This window comes from Artemia sp. Qi Xiang Cuo, chromosome 11 (genome assembly GCF_049724085.1).
Source record: "Artemia sp. Qi Xiang Cuo chromosome 11, ASM4972408v1, whole genome shotgun sequence".
Lineage (NCBI taxonomy): Eukaryota > Metazoa > Arthropoda > Branchiopoda > Anostraca > Artemiidae > Artemia > Artemia sp. Qi Xiang Cuo.
The window spans coordinates 20,748,015-20,769,368 of NC_142804.1; the positions used below are offsets into that span (position 1 = coordinate 20,748,015).

The 21,354-nt window shown below is 35.6% G+C and overlaps 2 protein-coding genes across 2 annotated transcripts in view; one reads left to right on the forward strand and one right to left on the reverse strand.

The window, feature by feature from the left end:
• Positions 1–21,354, forward strand: part of LOC148946747 (uncharacterized) — a 535,196-nt gene that overhangs the window by 199,100 nt on the left and 314,742 nt on the right. The gene's annotated exons all lie outside the window — the stretch shown is intronic.
• Positions 527–21,169, reverse strand: LOC148946750 (mitogen-activated protein kinase p38a-like). The gene is made up of 2 exons (XM_089096581.1): positions 20,999–21,169; positions 527–5,416 (listed from the first exon to the last, which is right to left on the reverse strand). Exons 1-2 carry the CDS (start codon positions 21,150–21,152, stop codon positions 5,352–5,354), a joined length of 219 nt encoding a protein of 72 aa, XP_088952707.1. The 5' UTR covers positions 21,153–21,169; the 3' UTR covers positions 527–5,351.

Consider the following 21,354-nt stretch of genomic DNA (forward strand, 5'->3'; position numbering starts at 1 on the left):
AACCAGTAATTGCCTATTGGACGCCAATAACACGCCACCGGAAGAAAAAAAGCCTGTATTGGATTAGCGATGCTAATTGACTACTCAGGTCCTTGTGTCGCCCCAAATTTGCTATCGCAATAAACTTTTACCATCAAGATTAATCGAAAACATAGTTACCATTCCTCAATCAGCCTCTAATGGCGATTTTTCTTCACTTAAAAGTCTCCTTCAAAAAGTACTTTTTAATTCTTTTTTTTGCCATGGACCGTGGTTCGTTCTTTACAAGGTTATAGCTATCGTTGCAGCCACTGGCAGATCTAGGGGGGGGGCCAAGATTTTTCTGGTGCCCTCATTCTTTTTTTTATTTCTGTTTTTAATTTTTTTTTTTGTAAATATATTTGTAAATTTGGTCAATTATTATTGGCGCGCTTCTCACATTGCCCCCCCCCCAAGATTTTGCTCTAGATCTGCGCCTCGTTGCAACCATGATTAATAATTTTAGCATGCACCAATAGGACTTGATGGGTCAAATGCCATATTAAGGAGCACCACACAACAACAGCCAAGAAAACCAACAAAACATATACGTTACCGTTTAAAGGTGATAAAAGACTAGTTTAGCTTTAAATTAATTTTATTCATAATCTTTTGACATATTAAAACATTCAACTAAAGGGTTCAAAATACAAAATAACGTCAAAATTATATAGCTCAGATAAAATCTTAAATGTCCATAACATTTCCGGAGACAATCAGAAATACAACCATAGATAACAAATAATGCGAGGATGAAATTAGTAAACAAGAAACTCCAAAGATGAACACAAATAAAACTGCAACACGTAACCCACTATTATTTATCTACTTCAGAAAATTTCTCATTATTCATTTTGCTTTATCCAATTTTCTTAATGCGCACTAACATCTAACATATACGTCGACAATGTTATTTCTATTAACTATTTCCGTCAACAGATGTAACCAGTAATTGCCTATTGGAAGCCAATAACACGCCACCGGAAGAAAAAAAGCCTGTATTGGATTAGCGATACTAATTGACTACTCAGGTCCTTGTGTCGGCCCCCACAGCGTTCTGCTGCAGCCAAGGTTGAATTCTGGGTTCCGTGTTACCAAGCTAAGATTACCACTGCTCCACCAGAAGGACTCATAGAAATGTTCAACTGATGAAAATACAAAATCTTATCATTTAATAGTGCCATACTGGTGTAACTTTACGAAGTCCCGTTACCCTACGCTCGCGCTCAGTTCATTATTCCATGCAAAATATTCTCACATATGACGTGATCTTAGACAATATGAAAATCATGTTTCTAAAGTAATACATTCGTGTCTGCATTTGATGACAAACGTAGAAATTTTAAAAATAAATTTATAGCGGAAAAACACATTAAAAAAGGAGATAAAAGCTTTTATTATGGGTAGTAATTAAAGAAAAAAAAATCAATCAACTACCATTCACTTTTCTATAGAAGTAGAAACGTTATTATATAGATACGAGAGAAGAGATAACATAATAGGAAACAGAGAAGATAAAACTAAAAGAGAAAAGGGATTAAGGGAAACAAAACACGCAAATAATTCAAAAACAGAGGGATAAAAGTAATCTTTTCTCAGTCCTGTAGTGGAGCAGTGGATTTGACCTTGATAATACGGGGCCCAAAGATAGAACCGGTCTGTGGCAACACACTGCAGGGCCGACACAGGGATCTTAATAGTTAAGAAGCATCGTTTATCCGATTGCTTACTTGATCTTCACTCAGAAGTTAATAGCTATATCCTTAAATCTAAAATTTATGTGAGGAGTGACAGAAAAAAACTTGTTGGGCATAATCCAGATTCACAAATGAAAAAAAAAATACCAGGGTGTAAATTGGGTTACGACTAGTTATGTTTCGGGTAAGTTTAAAATATTTGAGATTTTGAACTGTATACAAACGATTTTCTTCCTTCTCCTTTCATATTTGAATTTTGACCACTCTGCAGTATGCAGTTTAAATGCCAACTTATATGATCTCAAAATGCACAAATAGTGCGTTAGAACATACCAGGATTATCATGCTGGCAACATAGGGGCAATCTAGCAACATCTGACAAGCCCAATTACTAATTCAGGAGTTTTACGTGACATAAATGAAGCCAGAAGTTAGGAGGATTATTACTAGAAACGGTCTGGATAAGTTGTCGGATGAGCTACACCTGCTAAGCCCGAGAAAACTCAAGACGAACGAGCAAAAGAGACGTAATATGTCAACAAAATTCGATCTATTTGAAAAAAGAAAAGAATTGTGAAATTATGTAAAGATTAGGATGGGACTGTAAGTGTGAAATTGGGCACACCTTAAGGGATTTGTAAAGACGCTATGTTAACTATGGAGTAATGTGATTAATATTGATATTTGCCAACTCGTCTGCAACGCTTCAGTTAACAAGTCGCCAGTTATTGTTTACAAATTAAATCCGGAGAAGTCAGTATTAAGCAAATAAGGCAAGCTCAAATGCACTACAAATAGCGTATAATTTGACGTCACTTTCAACACAATTAACACAAGCGCTTAACAAAATTCTGAATAGCCTAATCAATCCAACACCCGCTAAAAACTGAATAAATCGGTTACAATTGCCAGTTTGGACAAAATAATACATTGACTGAAATACCATTCAATATCACAGATAAAGAACTTACTAAAACAATCATGATCATTCAAATAATCCAAATAATTCCTTATACCACACTGCATTTGCAGTGACAATCGAAACGAAAATATAGTCATCACAGGTAGAGTTTTTCAAGACAGTGCAAAATTTCACAGCAAACAATAATTTTCAGCCTTAAAAAATATATCCATTATTACTAGATCTTCGTTACAATTTTTAAACTAATAAATAAACATGTGAATTGTATGATTAGATGTTTAATAAAAAAAGGTTTAATTACTTTATTTAATAATTATTTTGAAATTATACACCAGTTACGTGATTATGTATGATAAAAGACCAAAACCTTCAAAAATACCCAACTATTGTTCTTCCAGGCTTGTTTATAAAAATTTATATTAAAATTTTATGCCTGTTTCGGGAATTCTAGTTCTAACTAGTCAAAATTATGAGAATTGTAAGTCCTCGCACAAAGACAATAAAAGAACAATCCACCCATTGGATCTTAAGAGATAGATGACTCTGCTGCCTCTTCTTATTGATTGAAAAGATGATGATTCTATTTCCAGAAGTTCTTCTCGAGTTAAATAAGGCTAAAAAAAGGTTAAATAAGGCATTTCAACTCCCTTCCCATCTCCCACAAGAGAATTTTGAGAAAAATATGTAGTAACATTTGCCTCTACGGATACAAGTTTACTCCATTTTAATCAAAATACCCCTACCCTCAGGTAACATCCCCTTTCCTAAAAGTCTGACCTCAATGCAACTATCACAATAAAAAAAGTATTTTTTAATGCAAGAGTTAACCAGTGCAAGAGTTAAAACCTTATAGTAAATTTTTATAAAAAATATTCATCTTTTTCAATCTTAAAAAGGGTGTCTTTATGGCCACGCAAGAGTTTTGCATGGAAACAGCTTCTTTCAGTGGAGATCTAACGTGGAGATCTAGATTACGATTATAGGATCATAAAGAATCCTGACGATGTTGATGTAAACTATTCGTTTATGCTAAAACCCACAAAATCGGGCATCGGTAAATTGAATTGTGGAATGCCTTGCCTTCTTCATTTGTTGGGAATGCTTATGCTAGGTCATTTATAGGCTTTCTGAATTCATTGTGGATCACTTTTTTAGGCAAAAATATAATTAGTTAAAGTTCTATCCTGACACATAGTTGAAATTTTGACACAATAATTCTTTGAAAATTTGCATTAGAATGTTTTTTGTAGGTTCACTAGTGTCTCTTAAGCGTGTACTAGTCACTACAATTGTTTCATAATGTACTACAATGCAGATATACATGCAAGCGTATACATGCAATTTGTACACCAATAGAAATTCGTAAAAATAAAATTTTGCTGAAAAGAAGGAAGATGTTAAATGTGATTTGTATTTTTGGTGGTAAATATTTAAAGCCCAAACTGTCCACATATAATTTTTTCCAGGATTTTCATGCAAAACTTTAAATTCTGTGGATTTTCTCCTAAATGCAGTAAAAATGAATGGTTAATAAAAGAGAAAAAGATATATACATGCCGCAATATATAATAAATATTGTACTCGTCGAAACAATATCATTAACATTTTTAGTGAGGTAACTACAGAAGGTTCAGCAGATTGGCTGGCCAAAATCATTATACATTCACTGAAAAAAATAGTATTCAGTTAGACAAAGTAAACAATTATTTTTTGAACAAACAGTCTTTAATATTTCAAATATAGTAATAGAGGCAATTCACTAAAACTCTCAGAAAATCAGATCAAATTTAAAATGCTGAAATTCTCCAAAGTTTCATTCACATTTCTCCTTAGAACATTAAAGAAATTTTTGAGAAAAAGGACTATTTACCCTACATCGTGCATTTTTGTAAGCAATTCTATTTTGATTCCTTGCGACACAGCATATGCAATTACCTTATAACTCACGACTGAAATTACACAAAACTTGTTTTTGAATGTGTGTTAATCCTGGACCGCTAAGATATGGTTAAATAAAAACAAAATAATAATATTAACATAAAAGGTGTATACAGAGAAAAAGACACGAGGCAGATCTTTTTTCATCACCACAGAATGGTATTGTTAAACTAGATTTTAGTATAAAATATATATCAGGTCAGGCGTCACTGTCATTGTGAATGGGTGAAGAGTCTGGTGGAACAAAAAAATAGCTCAAGATAATAATTATTGGTGGCTATGAACGAAATGGAAACTTCAGTAGTAGATTTTTTCCAGAAAAGAGAAAGTTTGGAGTTACCAAAATCAGCGAATAACGTAAACCTTTTTCCAACAGTTAGGACAAATAAACGATTGTTTGACTGATTTTCTTTGATAAGCATTATAATTTTACAGTGGATACTTATTTCCAAAATCTTTCAGTGACTACTGAAATATTTCGGCCATTGCACAAAAAAGACTCAAACATCGATGCATTGACAAATTTTGGTTATAAGCTGTGCTGCATTGTCCCTACAGGTCAAAACTGAGTCTGATTTATTATAATACTAAACCCTCCGCTTGAATTGGTTATTTGTAATAAGGAGCATTTCTCCATATTCGCCCATTACCGGGGTTTAATCCAAATGTGGCGAAAATGTTTGATTGTCTTAGACCTATAATACAATCTGAGTAAAAGGGAGAGAGGGAGAAAACCAAGAGGAAAACGTTACAAATCTGAGCAATTTACAACGCCACTATTCTTGTTCTGCTTCGGTGACAGTAGGAGGCACAAAATTTATCACTTCTTTATACACTGAATCTGAAAAGAGAAGAAGAAACTTTAAAGCTGTTTCATACTTTCATTCCGTAACGTAAACTACTTAGCATAAAGCAGCTTTCACACTGCATTTGCAATTTTCTAAACTAAGTGGTTAAGTTGTGTTGCGGTGAGTATAACCTTTTACAGTTAAGCCAGTCCTTTCACACTAGGCTAGTTTTAAACTCAATAAAACCACCATAACCATCGTCAAAAAGCAAAACACCCGTGATAAGCAAAAAGAAAAAAAACGGAAACGATATAGATCCTTCAGAGCCATTGCTGGCGCATAGGACGTATGCGCCTTTTTTTATAGGATAAAGTAGCGAGCTTGTCACCCAGCGTTAAGGCAGCGGAGATTTATTCCTAGACCTCGTATTTCCGAGCAGAGAATCAATTCATTGTGCTACCATAGGGTTATCATAAGCAAACAATTCAAAAATTAAAAATCTGGAATAGAGATGGACACTAAAGCTCTGATCAAGCGAGAAAGAATTTCTAGGAAAATTGTACTTATTTATCTTCAAAATTTGTTAATTATACATTAATTAGTTCCATTTTGTTGCTGCTACATTGAACTTTCCAAAACTTAAGTAACATAAGATCCAAAGTAAAGCTCGAGCCTACTAGGGACTGCCTACGGTGTAGACGAAGTTTGATCCGCAACAATCTATAACGTAGAGTGAAGTCTTAACTCAAGTTAAATATTAACATCATAACGTAAAAGAAAGGTTCTACGGTGTAGTGTAAAAGATCTACAAGATTGTAAAATGGTTCGTGATTCGTCATCTAAATCAACTAATCAAAATTCAGTTTACATTCTTAAGGACTTCATGTGAACCAATGTGAAAATATATAGAGGGCAAGTGCTACTTACAGCATCCAAGAACTAAACAACAGCGTTGTTTTCACAAGAAAACAACTAAAGAGGAAAAATTGGGAAATATTGTTTAGCACACACTATTAGGTTTTAGGACGAACAAAATACTTAAAGAGCAACTACTATTTTCAATGGACAAACGACATAACAGCATAAATCCTTCCTAATCTTAGAGGTTAATCTCAATAAAACTTCAGCTATTAGTAATGAGTCTGCTAGTAAAGCAATATACCGTATAAAATACTTTTGAGTAGATTTATGATCCATTTGAGATTTTTCTTTTTTTTTAGTAGCAATTCATTTTTTAAATTAGAAAGAAGTAAATGTAGATTTGAAAAAAAGTACATTTAGCCAAACAATCAAAAAAAAAAAAAAGGAATTGGGCTTGCTCCATTAAGCAGGTCATTTAAAAATAATATTACCAGTTAGAATAAGAATAAAAGACGAAAATATTTAGTAAGGTTTAATAATGATATTATGCGAAATGGGTCCTAACGTATTATGTGGATAAAAATTATATTCTTAAAATTTCTCAAACAATCGTAAATTTCAAGTATTCAACAGCAATGTCCTTCCTGATATACCGTACGAATAAAAATGCTGGACGTCATCTGAGCAGCAAAGGAAACAACTCTAGGCGTTTGAAATAATACCCTCCGAAGAATCTACAACAAAAGCGTGTTTCGAAACGCTGTAGAAGACAAATATTAATGGATTTCAAAAGCAAAGTGTAAAAAAATAAAAAAATTGAAAATTTCTTGAAAATTTCTTCATTAAAGAATAACTATGGTTGATTTATGTGTTTTAAAGTTCTGTATTGCAGTTTTAAACTTGCTTGTAGGCTTGAAATACTATTTTGAACCTTTGCTCATATTTAAAGATTCCACTTTTATATTCCCTATCCAATTAAGATTAATTTTATGTTTATTCTCATTTTATGTTTATTCTGCATACAATTTATCTATTTTTTCCCCTTTTGAAAATTATTGTATATTATGTTTATTTTATGACATCATTTATCCTTCACTTATCCTGCATTTTCCGGGGCTTCCGGTGTAACTTCTGATGATTAAATACCTTTTTCTATATTATCGGGAATGGTCTTACCAGATTCAACTCTAGCATTCCACCGAGTTTATGATTCTGACTTAACTGGTACTACAAAAGTAGGCCTATGCCTCTACCATCGAAGTGTCGACTGGGAAAAGTATAAACGAATCACCCTTAGGTGGCAAATTCTAGCTGACTAAATACTTTACACATCATTGCACCCTAATGCAATCAATTTAATCAATTTAACCTTCTGATTTGATCATTCGTCTTTCCATTTTCTTTCCATGTTATAATATAATCCCAATCCTCTTCGGAATTCTCACGAACAGCAATTTTATCTGTTTTTTTCTCCAACTGTTAAAAACTATTTTCGGATTCCAGAAAAGAACAAATACGATTTTTTTATTTTGGTGCTGAAAGCAGACAAACCATAAGTAATTCACTAAAACCTCAGTATGGTAACCCCTCAAAGACTGCACCTGGGGACAGCCACCCCCCTTGCCTTCTTAACTACACCCCTGTTGGCGGCCTATGCAAAATACTCAGCTCTGTAAACTCACAATCGATGAACTTTCTTTAAATCATAAACCTAAGCAAAAAATAAATGTGTGGACGACAGCCCAATTTCTATTCAGTCGAACGTTAGTCCAACTCAGCCAACTTTAGCCCTATTCAGTCCAACTCAAATTTATTTATTAATTTTCAGGCATTTTTCTTGTTTCGATTTTATGTTTAGTGACGACGATACTCTGACGACGATATTTGACTATACCTTCATTACAAGAAGTACGATAGAGGTAACGAGAAGTAAAATGATGAGACGGACAATAAACAGCGCAAATAGTTTAAAAACCCTCCTTGGGCCTGCTTCTGCCACTCCGGTTGTCGCTAACCCATAGCTCCCCATAGCTATTTCTTTATTAAATGATTTATTAGTTTTATTTTTAGTTTTTGTGTTCTAAACAAATAAAAGACTTCTAGTTCAAGTTTAAAAATTTGGGAGGGAGATACCTAAAAGGTTGTTTCATTAATAAAAATTATTTAATAAAAAATTTAATAATTAAAAATCATTTAATTAAATAATAAAAAATAAGTTTTCCCAACTGAAAGAAGGAGCAACATTAAAACTTAAAATGAACAGAAATTATTACGTGTATGAGGGGATTCGCCCTCTCTTCAATACCTTGCTCTTTACGCATAAGTTAGAATTTTGTTCCTATTCTTTAAGAATGACCTCTAAATCACAAAGACAGTTTAATTAGAATAAATAGCTTGTTATAAAGTACTAAAAATACTTTAGCGTAAAGAGCGAGGTAATGACGAGAGGGCAAACCTCCTCATATACGTAATAATTTCTGTTCGTTTTAAATTTAATGTTGTTCCTATCATTCAGTTGAGAGAACTTGTTTTTTATAAAGTTTATGATCGTTCTATAAATAATGCTTGGAAAACTGGCAACCCCTTCATGGAAAATTCTATTCCCCCATGAAAAATTCCTCCGTGCAGATCTTCCCATGCAACCCCCTTTCTTTCCCCCAATCCCCACCAGAAAAAATACCTCTGAAAACGTCTGTAAACTTCCTAGTAACCAATACTATATGTAAAAGATGATCAAATTTCATAACTTGCAGCGTTTTCCCGGGGACTGTGGGGGAATTAAGTCGTCTTCAGAGACATAGTTAATAAATTTTTCAAGTATGCTGAACAAAATGACTATTTCAAAATTTTGATCCGGTGACTTTAGGAAAAATTGAGCATTGAAGGGGGCCTGGTTGCCCGCCAATCTTTTTAGTCACTTAAAAATGGCACTAGAAATTATAGTTTAAGTTCGAATGAGCCCTCTTGAGACCTTCTAGGGCTACTGGGTCGATACTATCATTCCTGAGAAGAAAAAAAAACAAAACAAAAAAAAAACACATTAACACGATTCACAAACAGGTAAGAAGTCTCAACAAATTTGCTCTATTCAAGTTTTCACCTTCTTCGACCCTTTAATGCATCAAGATTGTTTTCCAACACCTTTCCCAATCGTTGAAAAAGAGTTAAATAACCCTGGCACTATAAATAAGTTTCCGGTCGTCATTCTTAAAATTAGAACCTTTCCTACAGTTGGACCAAAAAAATTTCAATTTAATCTTGGTTGACACACCATCAGCTCTTTTATTTAAAGCGATTCTCTCAGCTTTTGATTTGTTCTTTTATTTATTATTTTAGATCATCAGGTCCTTGATTTTGACGGTTTTCCTTTATTCTAATATTCTCCCTGTAAGATTGCTTGCGGACGATTCAGCCTGAAAAATTCTGCTTAGCATTATTTCATTTGAATAAGACTTTAATCTCTAATCGTTTTCTCGATCACTCTAGAAATGCCCCCTTCCGTGGAAATTATTTCTCGGTAATCAAAACACTGAGGGAAAACCCTGGATAGTTCCATCGGAGCATCTCCACATAAAAAATTTGGCAAAGAGGATGTACGACAATTGAAAAGAATTTCGTATAGTAATTCTGTCAAATCCCCCCAGTGTAACATTTCGCCTGGATTATTCACTCCCCTCCCCAAGGAAGATTCTCCCCATAGGAATCTGACCCAAGCACAGCTTTAATGGTATTATTTGTACATAGTTTACTTTTCTTTCTTCCCCCCCCCCTCCATCTGTGTAAAAATTTCAAACTCCTTCCGGAACAGATTTCTGCATTATTCATATGCTAATTTTCATCACACCCTAAGACTGATCATCCAGATTGTTGTCGCTAACCTATTAATGCAACCTAACCTATTCACTTAAGCCAGTCCTTTCACACTAGGCTAGTTTGAAACTCTATAAAACCACCAAAACCATCGTCAAAAAGCATAACAGCCTTGATAAGCAAAAAAAAAAAAAAAAAAAACTAAAACAATATAGATCCTTCAGAGCTCTGAAGGATCTGAACTGAGTCTCATTACTGGAGACTCAGTTTCTGGGTCTTCTTTTTATAGGATAAAGTAGCAAGCTTGCCACCCAGCGCTAAGGTAGCGGAGATCTATTCCTGGGCCTAGTATTTCTTAGCAGACGATCATTTCATTGTGCTACCACAGGGTTTAAGCAAACTATTCAAAAATAAAAAATCTGGAATAGAGATGGACACTAAAGCTCTGATCAAGCGAGAAAGAATTTCTAGGTAAAGTGTATTTATTTGTCTTCAAAATTTGTTAATTATACATTAATTAGTTCCATTTTGTTGCTGCTATATTGAACTTTCCAAAACTTTACGCAAACTTAAGTAACATAAGATCTAAAGTAAAGCTCGAGCCTACTAGGGACTACCTACAGTGTAGACGAAGTATGATCCGCAACAATTTATAACGTAGAGTGAAGTCTTAACTCAAGTTAAATATTAACATCATAACGTAAAAAAAAGATTTTACGGTGTATTGTAAAATATCTACAACATTGTAAAATAGTCCGTGATTCGTCATCTAAATCAACCAATAAGAATTCAGTTTACATTCTTAAGGATATCATGTGAACCAATGTGACAGACCTATTTAGCCAATCTAAAACATGCATTAGATCAATGTGAAAATGCATAGCTGGAAAGTGCTATTTATAGCGGTCAAGAACTAAACAACACACGAAAACAGCTAAAGAAAGAAAAATTGGGAAATAGTGTTTGGCACCCACTATTAAGTTTTAGGACGAACAAAATCCTTCCTGATACACCGTATGATTACGGTGTATCAGGAATATGAAATACGGTGCTACAGTGTATCACCGTATGAAACGTTGGGTTGAGATTTCTTTGTCCAAGGGGCACGGGTTCGATCCCTGGCGTGGTCAGTTTCTTAGGTTGGGACGCGGGTCAGTGGTGTGACCCTGTAAGCTTAGCAAGTGTCACCCCGGCTCTAAATGGATACTTAGAGAAATCTGGGGAAGGTAAGCAGGAAGGGTGTGCGAGAGCACGGGATGGCTGGCCCCCAGCCCCCCATCGCACTTCCTGACGGCCACGAAATGGAGATCAGCACCGCCGGTTTGGATCTTAAGGGTCTAGTGCCGTCATACTTACTTTACTTATCTCAGCAGCAAAGGAAAAGACTCTAGGCGTTTGAAATAATACCCTCTGATGAATCTGCAACAGAAAGCGTGTTTCGAAAAGCTGTAGAAGACAATTATTAATGGATCTCAAGAGCAGAAAAAAAAAAAAAACAAGAATACAGTTAAAACTTGAAAATTTCTTCATTGAAGCATAACTATGGTTGATTTATGTTTTTTAAAGATCTGTATTGCAGTTTTAAACTTGCTTGTAGGCTTGAAATACTATTTTGAACCTTTGCTCATATTTGATATGAGCATGGGGGTCCATAATAGAAATTGGAGCACCCTCACCCGGGGTCATCAACTCAGGCGGAGGAGGAAGAAGGCACCTCAAATGTACATTGAAAAGAATCCACTGGTTTGTCCACAAGTCCCATGAGCTACAAACCTTCTCCCAGTAATGAATTAAATTGCATGGTGATGCAGAACACCGTCGCGGGAGGATCCTCTATAGGAGGAAAACTGCGGCAGAGCGTAAGATCCAGATACATGAACAACGGCCTCTGCAAAGAGCTGCCTTGGCCCTTCCGGGTACCTGCAAGACTGGGGACCTTGCGGTCAACTCTATTCCCACTTGAGAAGCGACGGCCCTCGAAGAAATTATAGCCTAGTAAACGACAGTTCTTCTGGGCTTGGTATGTTTTGACGGGCGTCTTCGGGCTGAAAAACCTTTTCCTAGCTAATTTATCTCTTATAGGCTGCCTTCCCGTAGTAGCATAATATTTGTAGGCATGAAATGAGTCGGAGGTAATAGGCTTGAGATTGTCTGTGCAGGATTTCGACTCTTGTTGATAGAAAAGGATCGCCAACTGCTGAAAATCATGTTGTGACCAAGATGGGCCCAGGATTGCACAAAGCCTCCATTCATGGAGGTCCCAGGGACTTCTTGATATCTGGTTCCAAGCTGGCTTAAGCACTTCGGTGTAGAATTGAGAAGATATGTGATCCCTGTCCTGCGCTGGTATCAGGGATCATTGCTTTTCCTCAGGCGAAAATAATTTCAATGGTTTAAAGAACATGAAAATTGGAACTTGGAATGTTACGACGTTAAAAAATGACTATCGTATCGACATTTTGACTGATGAATTCAGACGATTCAATTTGGATTTATTAGGAGTTTCAGAAACTCATATCCCAGGTGTAGGAAGCATGAAATTGGGTGATATAGAACTTGTTTACTCAGACAGGAAGATGGGGTACATAGATAGGGAGTAGGGCTCATGATGAATAAGGAAGCTGCTAAATTTTGTTTAGGCTGGGAAGGTATTAACAATAGAATACAAATTGCTCATTTTATGACTAAAAAGTTCAAGATATCAGTAATAGTAGTATACACCCCTGTAGAACCGTCTGACGGAAAAACTAGTGACTCAGATGAATTTTACTTACAGTTACAGGAGCAAATAGACAGGTTCTCAGGTAGAAATATGATGTTATTACTGGGATAGTTTAACATCCAGGTAGGTAGAAATAGGAATAGATGGTATCCTAACCTAGGTAAATTTGGTGTAGGTAAAGAAAACAGTAATGGATACAGACTTTGGCAATTTTATAGGTATAACATTCCAGTTATAACCAATACGGTGTTTGGTCATGAAATGGCTCATAAGTTAACATGCTATTCACGTGATGATAAGACAGCAAACTTTATTGATTATGTTTTAGCAAACCGAGTACTGATTCAGAGTTCAAAGCGATCACACCTATCTAAAAACAGATATTTTTTCGAACATAATCAAATTAGTAAGTTTCGCAATCTAATCTCAGTGAAGTAAAAGAACACTTATTTCATAACGAAATTGGAACGTTTTACGAGCACCATCAGATTAGTAAGTTTTGCAATCTAATTTGCTGTGGTACTGTGAAGATCAATATATGCAGTAAATAGCTATAGTAATTACATTTGAGTGAAAAAGGATTATAATTGCACAACGTTTGGATTATAACACTTGGAATATAAAGGATTATGAACAGCACGTTTTTTGGATTTTCGGGGGGTAGTCAAAGTCCCCCCTTCCAAGTAAGTCTCGTTTAATGTTTTGAATTATCATTATGCTCTTGCCCGAGTAACAGCATAGTTCACACGAGGGTGCTTGTTATCAGTGTTCAGTGGCGGAGTTGGATTACTTCACGGATTTTCGAACGCCATATTCCCCTGTTGCCGTTTCTATCACCCAAGTTTGATATTTAGCCATTATTGAGGCGTGCCTGTCCTGGTTATATTTTTAGCCGTGCCATTAATTAACGGCCAAAGCCAACAGTACGTTAAGATCAGAGTGGGTAAACAAATAATTGATCTATTTGAAGTGGGCGAAGTCTCTTTACTTTAATTGGTATGGGTCGTAATCGCAAACGTAATCGTCCCGCTGAGGACTCAGAAAACCCGTTGAATTCTACATCTACTAGTACCGGAAGTTCTATCACCCAAATTACCTTGGAAACTTTATCACAGAATTTTAATAAAGTACTTGAAGCTGTCCAAGAAAATGGTAGAAAACTAGACATGGTGAACGATATGTTAAAAACGCTAGACGCTAGTGTTCCAAAATAGAGGTGACCCAGTCTGACCAGTGTTCTCAAGTTGCTGTTCATGATAGTAGAATTGAAGTTCTACAAATGAGAACTCATCCTGGAAATCACAATTATCAGTTCTTGTTGATGAGGCTAAAGCCCAGGGAAATGCAGATCTGGAAATGTCGGATAGGCTTGTTAAACTGGAAATTGAACAGAGGGGTAAAAACATAATCGCATGGAATGCAGGTTGCGAAAGTGAAAATGTTGCTGTTGCTTTGTTCCAGGATATTGTTAAAGTGGGTTTAGAACAGCCTACAGTACCAACATTCAAAGTTATTCAGTGTAAGAAGGATGCCAAATTTTTCAAAGTTGAACTAAGTGACAAGGAAACAAAAATTGGTCTATTACGCAGTGCAAAAAAACTAAAGAATAAGTATATTGGCCCATTCAAGGAATTGTTTCTCAGTGATGATGCAACCCCTGAGTTATGTCGGGCTTGAAAAATTTTATTTAATAAGCGAGCCCAGTTACGAGATGCAGGTTTTGATGCATGGGTTTCTAAATCTTTCCAACCTTGTGTTCAATTTAAACGCCCTGATGGATCGATCGCTAAGTATTTCCAGAATGATGTAATTACTGAACTTGCTAGACCGGTTATTAGCCTTGACTATGGAGGGCGTAGTCAAAGAGGTCGATTCGGAAAGCAGAAGTGAATGTTTTGCTTGTTTGTAGTTAATCAAGGAAAATTATATTTGTTTTTATAGTTTGTGATGTAAGGTTAAGTAATTTAATTGGCTGTTAGAGTTTAGATTGAATACCCTCTGTGTGATTATATTGTGCTCTTTGATGATTAATAATGATTGTTTTCTTCGATTGCCTTTATTTAGAATTTATACCATATTTCTTTTGGTGTTTTATCTTTTCATTTTTTCTTTTGATTATTTTTGTTTCATTTTTTGTTGTGAGTATTGAGAGAGTATCTTTAATTGTGATTGGTACATGCCCTATTCGTCACCACAGGCCGTTTGGATCTTTAATAGATAGTGGTTAGAGATCTTGTTCTACCCCTGGGGGCTCGTAGTATAATTGATTTGGAAAATAAGAAAGTTAATTTTTATAATTATTTTAATGAATGTATTAATAAAAAATTGAACTTTGTGGTTCCAGCTTTTAACCCCCCTGAGGATTCTAAATTTGTTTTTAGTTATGATTTTTATGATGTTGAATATCGGCATGGTAGATCGGAAGATTTTGGGATTTTTCATTTGAATTGTCAGGGCCTAAATACGACATTTGATTTTTTAGCGAATCTAGGTAAACTTAATCTTTTTCATGTGTTTGCTTTGACGGAGACCTGGTTGAAGGACCACAATTCTGCTCTTTTAGATATACCTGGATATACTTTGTTTATTCGGAACCGGGAGTTACGTCAACACTGGGGTCTTGCGGCTTATGTTCGTGAAGATCTCCATGTTAGAGTCCGAGATGATCTAAGTGAATATAAGGAAATGGTGTGTGAAGCTAAATTGAATAATGTTGATACATATTTAGTAATTGTATATAGGCCTCTTTCTGGTTCTATTCAAGAATTTTTTGAGAAACTTCATGAACAGCTGGCAAAAGTACAAATTGGTAATAACCCTTGTTTTGTTCTAGGTGACTTTAATATTAACATGCTGGATATGGAGTCTTTTATGACTTCTCAGTTATGAAATTTGTGTATGTCTTATGGGCTGTTCCCAACGATTAACATCCCAACTAGAGTTTCTAGGACGTCTGCAAAACTTTTGGATAATATTTTTTCCAATTCACCTTTTAGATCGCCAAGAGTTCTTTTAAATGTGGAATCTGACCACTTTGGTGTTTTTGCTGATTTTGAGGTATCTCTCCCTAAGTGAGAAACTCTTGAACGGAGTAAAAGAGTTGTAGTTTTTGATCGTAGTCCCCTATTGAAACTAAAACATAATATAGTTCATATTGATTGGGTATCTCTGTTTGGAAATGAGTAGTTTGCTTTTGTAGTAAGCTTTTAGAAATGGTTAAGGAAGTGGGAGCAGTGAAGAATTCTAAAGGTCGAAAATATAATGGGAGGAAACCGTGGATAACGCATGACCTTCTTCGAAAAATAAATGTAAGAGATAGACTGTTTAAGTCACAAGCTTTAAGACCGACGGATGAAAATAAAGAGCGGTACCGTGCTTTTCATAATTGTTTGAATAATCTCCTCCGTGAGGCTAAACAAAAATATTTTAGTATGAAGTTCAAGGATGTTAAAGGTCAGCGGTCTAATATTCTACCAACTGAAGTGACTGTTAATGAGGTTATAATTGCAGATGGTACTGGGATATGTAATGAATTTTTAAATCATTTTTGTTCAGTAGGCCTACAAATAGCCGAGATGATTTCCTCGTCTCCAGATGACCCACCCTTTGGATCTACTCTATCATCTCCTGCAAATGTATCGCTACATCTAAAGATGATTACATTAGATGAGTTAAGGGATATTATCTATAGTATGAAAAATAGTTCGTCCGGTAGTGACCTAGTCAGCCTAAAAATTCTAAAATGCATTTTCCCTTGTATATCTGGTGTTTTGACATCACTGATTAATGATTGCTTCCGTCAAGGAAGGTTTCCAGATTGTTTAAAAATTCAAGAGTGACACCGCTTTATAAAGGTGGTGATAGAAATGATTTCGGTAATTATCGCCCAATATCAGTCTTGCCAGTTATTTCTCGTCTTATTGAAAAATGTTTTAGTAATCGGTTGACCTATTTTTTAGAGAAGTTTAAATTGTTGAATAATAATCAGTTCGGTTTCAGAAAAGATAGGAAGACAGAGGATGCATTGATATTTTTGACTAGCATAATTAACATAGCTTTAGATGAAGGATTTAAGGTTGGTGCAGTGTTTCTAGACCTACAGAAGGCTTTTGATACAGTTGACCATGGCCTACTCCTGGAAAAATGCGAGGTCTATGGGATCCGAGGTAAAGCTCTTGACTTTATACGGAGTTTCCTTAGTAACCGGAACCAGTTTGTAGAGATGACTTGTATACAATCAGGCGCCCGCCCAGTGACTAGTGGTGTCCCGCAGAGGTCAGTTCTTGGTCCGATTCTTTTTTTATTGTATATTAATGATATGCCTAATTGTATCCCAAGTTTTTGTTTTAATGTTAGTGATATGGCCAAAAATCCCAGGAATGAGACGGTGTCATTATTTTCTGATGACGCAGTTGCTGTTAGTACCGCGAAGACAGAAGAATTACTTCAGACATCGATGAAAGATGCTATTGAAAGGTTATATTCCTGGTTGAGGGTAAATGGATTAAAGATTAATCTGGGTAAGACTTAATTTTGTTATTTTTTTCCGTTCACCAGATTTTTATCCATGGTTTCAGGATATTGCAACAGAGTATGGAGCTTTAAAGCGGGTGTGTTCTTATAAGTACCTGGGGGTTTATATTGATGATGTTTTATCATTCAAGTGCCATGTACATTATGTTTGTAAAACCGTGTCCCGTAAACCCGTGTCCTTTTGTTATGCGCCTTCTTTATTATTCCCTTATCCATCCATATATATTGTATTGTAGTAGCGTTTGGCTTGGAACATTTCCTTCTATTGCTCGGCCAATACGAGTTCTACAAAACTACGCTGTTCGGCTGTTAGATGGCCTACAACCCCGGGATTCGGTATGAAACGTGTATGAGCGTGTAAAGATACTGCCAGCTTCCGGATTACGGGAGTTGTATACACTTCTATTCATTTTTAGGATTCAGAGGGGTATAAACCTCCCGTGTTTTGATAGCTTGGCTAACCTGAGATCTTCTGTCCATGATTATGGTGCTAGGTCATTTGTAGAGATTAATATTTCACTGGTTGTTTCGGCCCGATCGATGTTTTCTTTGCTTCACAGGGGGATCAGAAGTTGGAACCATCTTGATCAAAATTTAAAAAATATAGGTGATATTTCTTCGTTTAAGATAGTAATAAAAGGGATACTTTTTAGTAAGTATAAATTTTAGGTTTTTTTTTTAATAATGATATTGGCAAATTTTTATGGCTGCTGGGGGTGATGATTATGAATATGATTGCAAATTTAATGAAAATGTTAAGGTTTAAGGTTTGTGGTGCTGTTTGGGGAATGTGATATAGATAGTTTATTATTTTTTTCGTTTTTTTTTATTGTTTTGTTATGTTAGTGTATTTTTGACACCCCCTTGGACAAGTTTTTACTTCTTGGGGTGGCCGTTAAACTTATGTTAAATTGTTTGTTTGTTTAGAATAAATCTCTCTCTCTCTTTCTCTCTCTCAATGGCAGGGTCAATAAAAGATACTAGAAAATATACGGGTGCTGTCATTGATGTTAAAAGTAAAGATTACCATCTAGTAGCGCCAAGGGTTAATTTAAAGCTGAAATATCGGAAGGGTAACTACCTCCCGGGAAGTTGTAATGTTGGTAGACTCCAGAATGAGAATTTGAGAGAAACTTTCCAGGAACAGTTGAATACTAAACTTGAGGGTTTAAAATTTGATAATGTGGAAGATGGTTGGAATTATTTTAGAAAAATAATTTGTGAAACTGCTGAAAGTGTCTTGGAAGCAAGCTAGAACTGCGGTTAAGAATATTAGTGAAAAAGCTTTACGTTTAATAGAAAGGAGAAAAATCTTGTAAAAGAATTATCTGAGTGATAGATCATATGAAAACAAAAGCAACGTAAAGAAAGTGGAGAAAGCATTAAAATATGAACTAAGGACGAGTGAAGTGGAGGCCATGGATAAAATTGCCGAGGATCTTGAAGATGCAGCTAGACGGCATAATAGTAAAATATTGTACTGGCATGCTAACAAATTGAGAGGGAGTAGTCAATCCGGACTTGGCCCCGTTAAAGATAGGAATGGGGGCGCAATTAGCGATAAGGAAAAAACTAAAGAGAGATGGGTCGAACATTTTGAGAATTTGCTTAACCGAGATAGAGTTACAAGAAAAGATATAGAGAAAAATGAAAAAGTTTGTGATACCTTGGATGTGAAGGAAGATTTGTTTTAGAGGAGGAATTAGCAACAGTACTAAATGGACAAAAAAGTAATAAGGCTCCATGTGCTGATAGGGTGGTAAATGAGTTTTTTAAGTATGGTGGCTCTGAGGTTAGAAATAAGTTACTGAAGATTATGAATATGATTTTGGAAAATGGGGAAGTGCCAAACGATCTTAGGAAAACCTTAATTAAGCCACTTTATAAAAAAGGTGATAAAAGTGAGTGTCATAATTATCGAGGCATTAGTCTCGTCTCTGTAGATAGTAAATTACTTAATATGATACTTTTTAGACTGAGAGATGCCGTAGACAAAGTTTTAAGAGAAGAACAGTGCGGTTTTAGAAAAGGTAGAGGATGTGTCGACCAAATCTTCACTCTTAGGTTAGTAATCGAGAAGTGCCTGAGTTTTCAAGCACCTTTAGTCCTCAGTTTTATATATTATGAGCAAGCGTTAGATTCTGTTGATAGAAGAGCTTTAGTAACGGTTTTATCCTTGTATTGTATACCAGACAAATACATTAAAGTGATTAGTGCTATGTACGAGAATAACACTGCTGCGGTTAAGATAGGAAATGAGGTTAGCAGCTGGTTTTCTATTAAATCAGGAGTTAAGCAGGGCTCTGTTCTATCCCCTTTTATATGGATTATTTTGATGGACTTTGTCTTAAGGGGCACAGGAGAGGTATTGGGAGCCCCGGAATCAAATGGGGAGGAAAAAGTCTCCTGGACTTAGATTATGCTGATGATTTAAGCATCCTAGATGAAGGAGTGAGCAAAATGAATGAAGTTTTATAGGTTTTGCGTGTTCAGGGCGCTAGAATAGGTTTGAAAATTAATGTTCAGAAGACGAAGTCACTAAGGCTAGGAATAAGTGAAGATGAAAAGGTGACGTTGGGTAATGAAAAGATTGGATCACGTGGGCAGCTTAACTTACCTTGGTAGTATTATTAGTAAAGATGGTGGGAGCAGAGAAGATGTTAAAAGTAGAATAGCCAAGGCTCAGGGTGTTTTTTCACAGTTAAAAAAAGTTTGTAAAAATAGGAAGATAAGTTTGCAAACCAAGATTAGAATATTAGAAGCTACAGTGATGATAGTGGTCAAATATGGCTTTTAAGCATGGACGCTCCGAAAAGCGGATGAAGATTTGCTAGATGTTTTCCAGAGAAATTGATTAAGGATTGACTGGGTACCCGTCTGATTGGCCGTAATTCAAACAATAGGCTATACGAAAAATGTGGATCAATACCGCTCTCTAGGGCTATAATGAAAGAAAGATTGAGGTGGCCAGGGCACGTTGTGCTGATGAAGGATGACAGATTGCTAAAGATTGTTCTTTTCGGCCAACCGTCTAGGGCTAAACGGAAAGCAGGTCATCCTCGTCTGGTTGGGAGGACGTCATAAAGAAAGATTTAAAGGAGATGGGAACTTTGTGGGCGGGTGTAAAAAAGGAGGCTTTGAATAGATTGGGGTGGAGGAAGAGCGTGCGCAGCTGTGTTAGCCTCAGGCGGCTTGGTGCTGCGGTGAGTTGTTAGTAGTAGTAGTAGTAGCTTCTATTTGAAGATTCCACTTTTATATTCCCTATCCAATTAAGATTCATTTTATGTTTATTCCCATTTTATGTTTATTCTGCATACAATTTATCTATTTTTTCCATTTTTGGAAATTATTGTATATTATGTTTATTTTATGGCATCATTTATTCTTCACTTATCCTGAATTTTCCGGGGCTTCCGGTGTTACTTATCCGACAAAAAATAAAGACCTTTTCAAGTAGTAACCACCCTAACTTGTGACGTCATTTCCGTTCCGTGGATCGCTAGGGATAAGCAATAGTACTTCTCAGATAAGTAATCTTGGAATGCTCGAACAAACTATCGAACGAAGGGGCAACAGTGGGTATCATCTCTTTGATGACCTGGGAACTTCTTGAAGCATAGATTTGATGTAAAGCAATTCGAGGAGATTTTTAATAGCAACACTGTTAAAGAAAAAAAAGAAGCAAATGGAGCAAGAAAGTGGCAAATACCTTTCCAATCTTCAACAGAGAGTTCCATGTCTTCAAAACTTTGATCGTATGGAGGGGAAGTTGGTTCATCAGTTGGGTCAGCGTACTGAGCAAGGTAAGGATGAGCCAATTCTTGTTCTGCTGTCAATCTCTTCTCAGCATCGAGTTCCAACATCTTTTCAAGTAAATCAATGGCTAAAAAAACATCATTCAAATCTGAGTAAAGTATACAAATCATTTTGAAAGTTGTGTCTATTCAAACTTTTCCAAGTTGTACTTTAAATTTTGCTTATAATTTCTTTGGAAACAGGGTTAACAAGAATTTACAATCGCAATACCGCCAATTTTCATCAATAAAAACTATTGAACGAATTGCA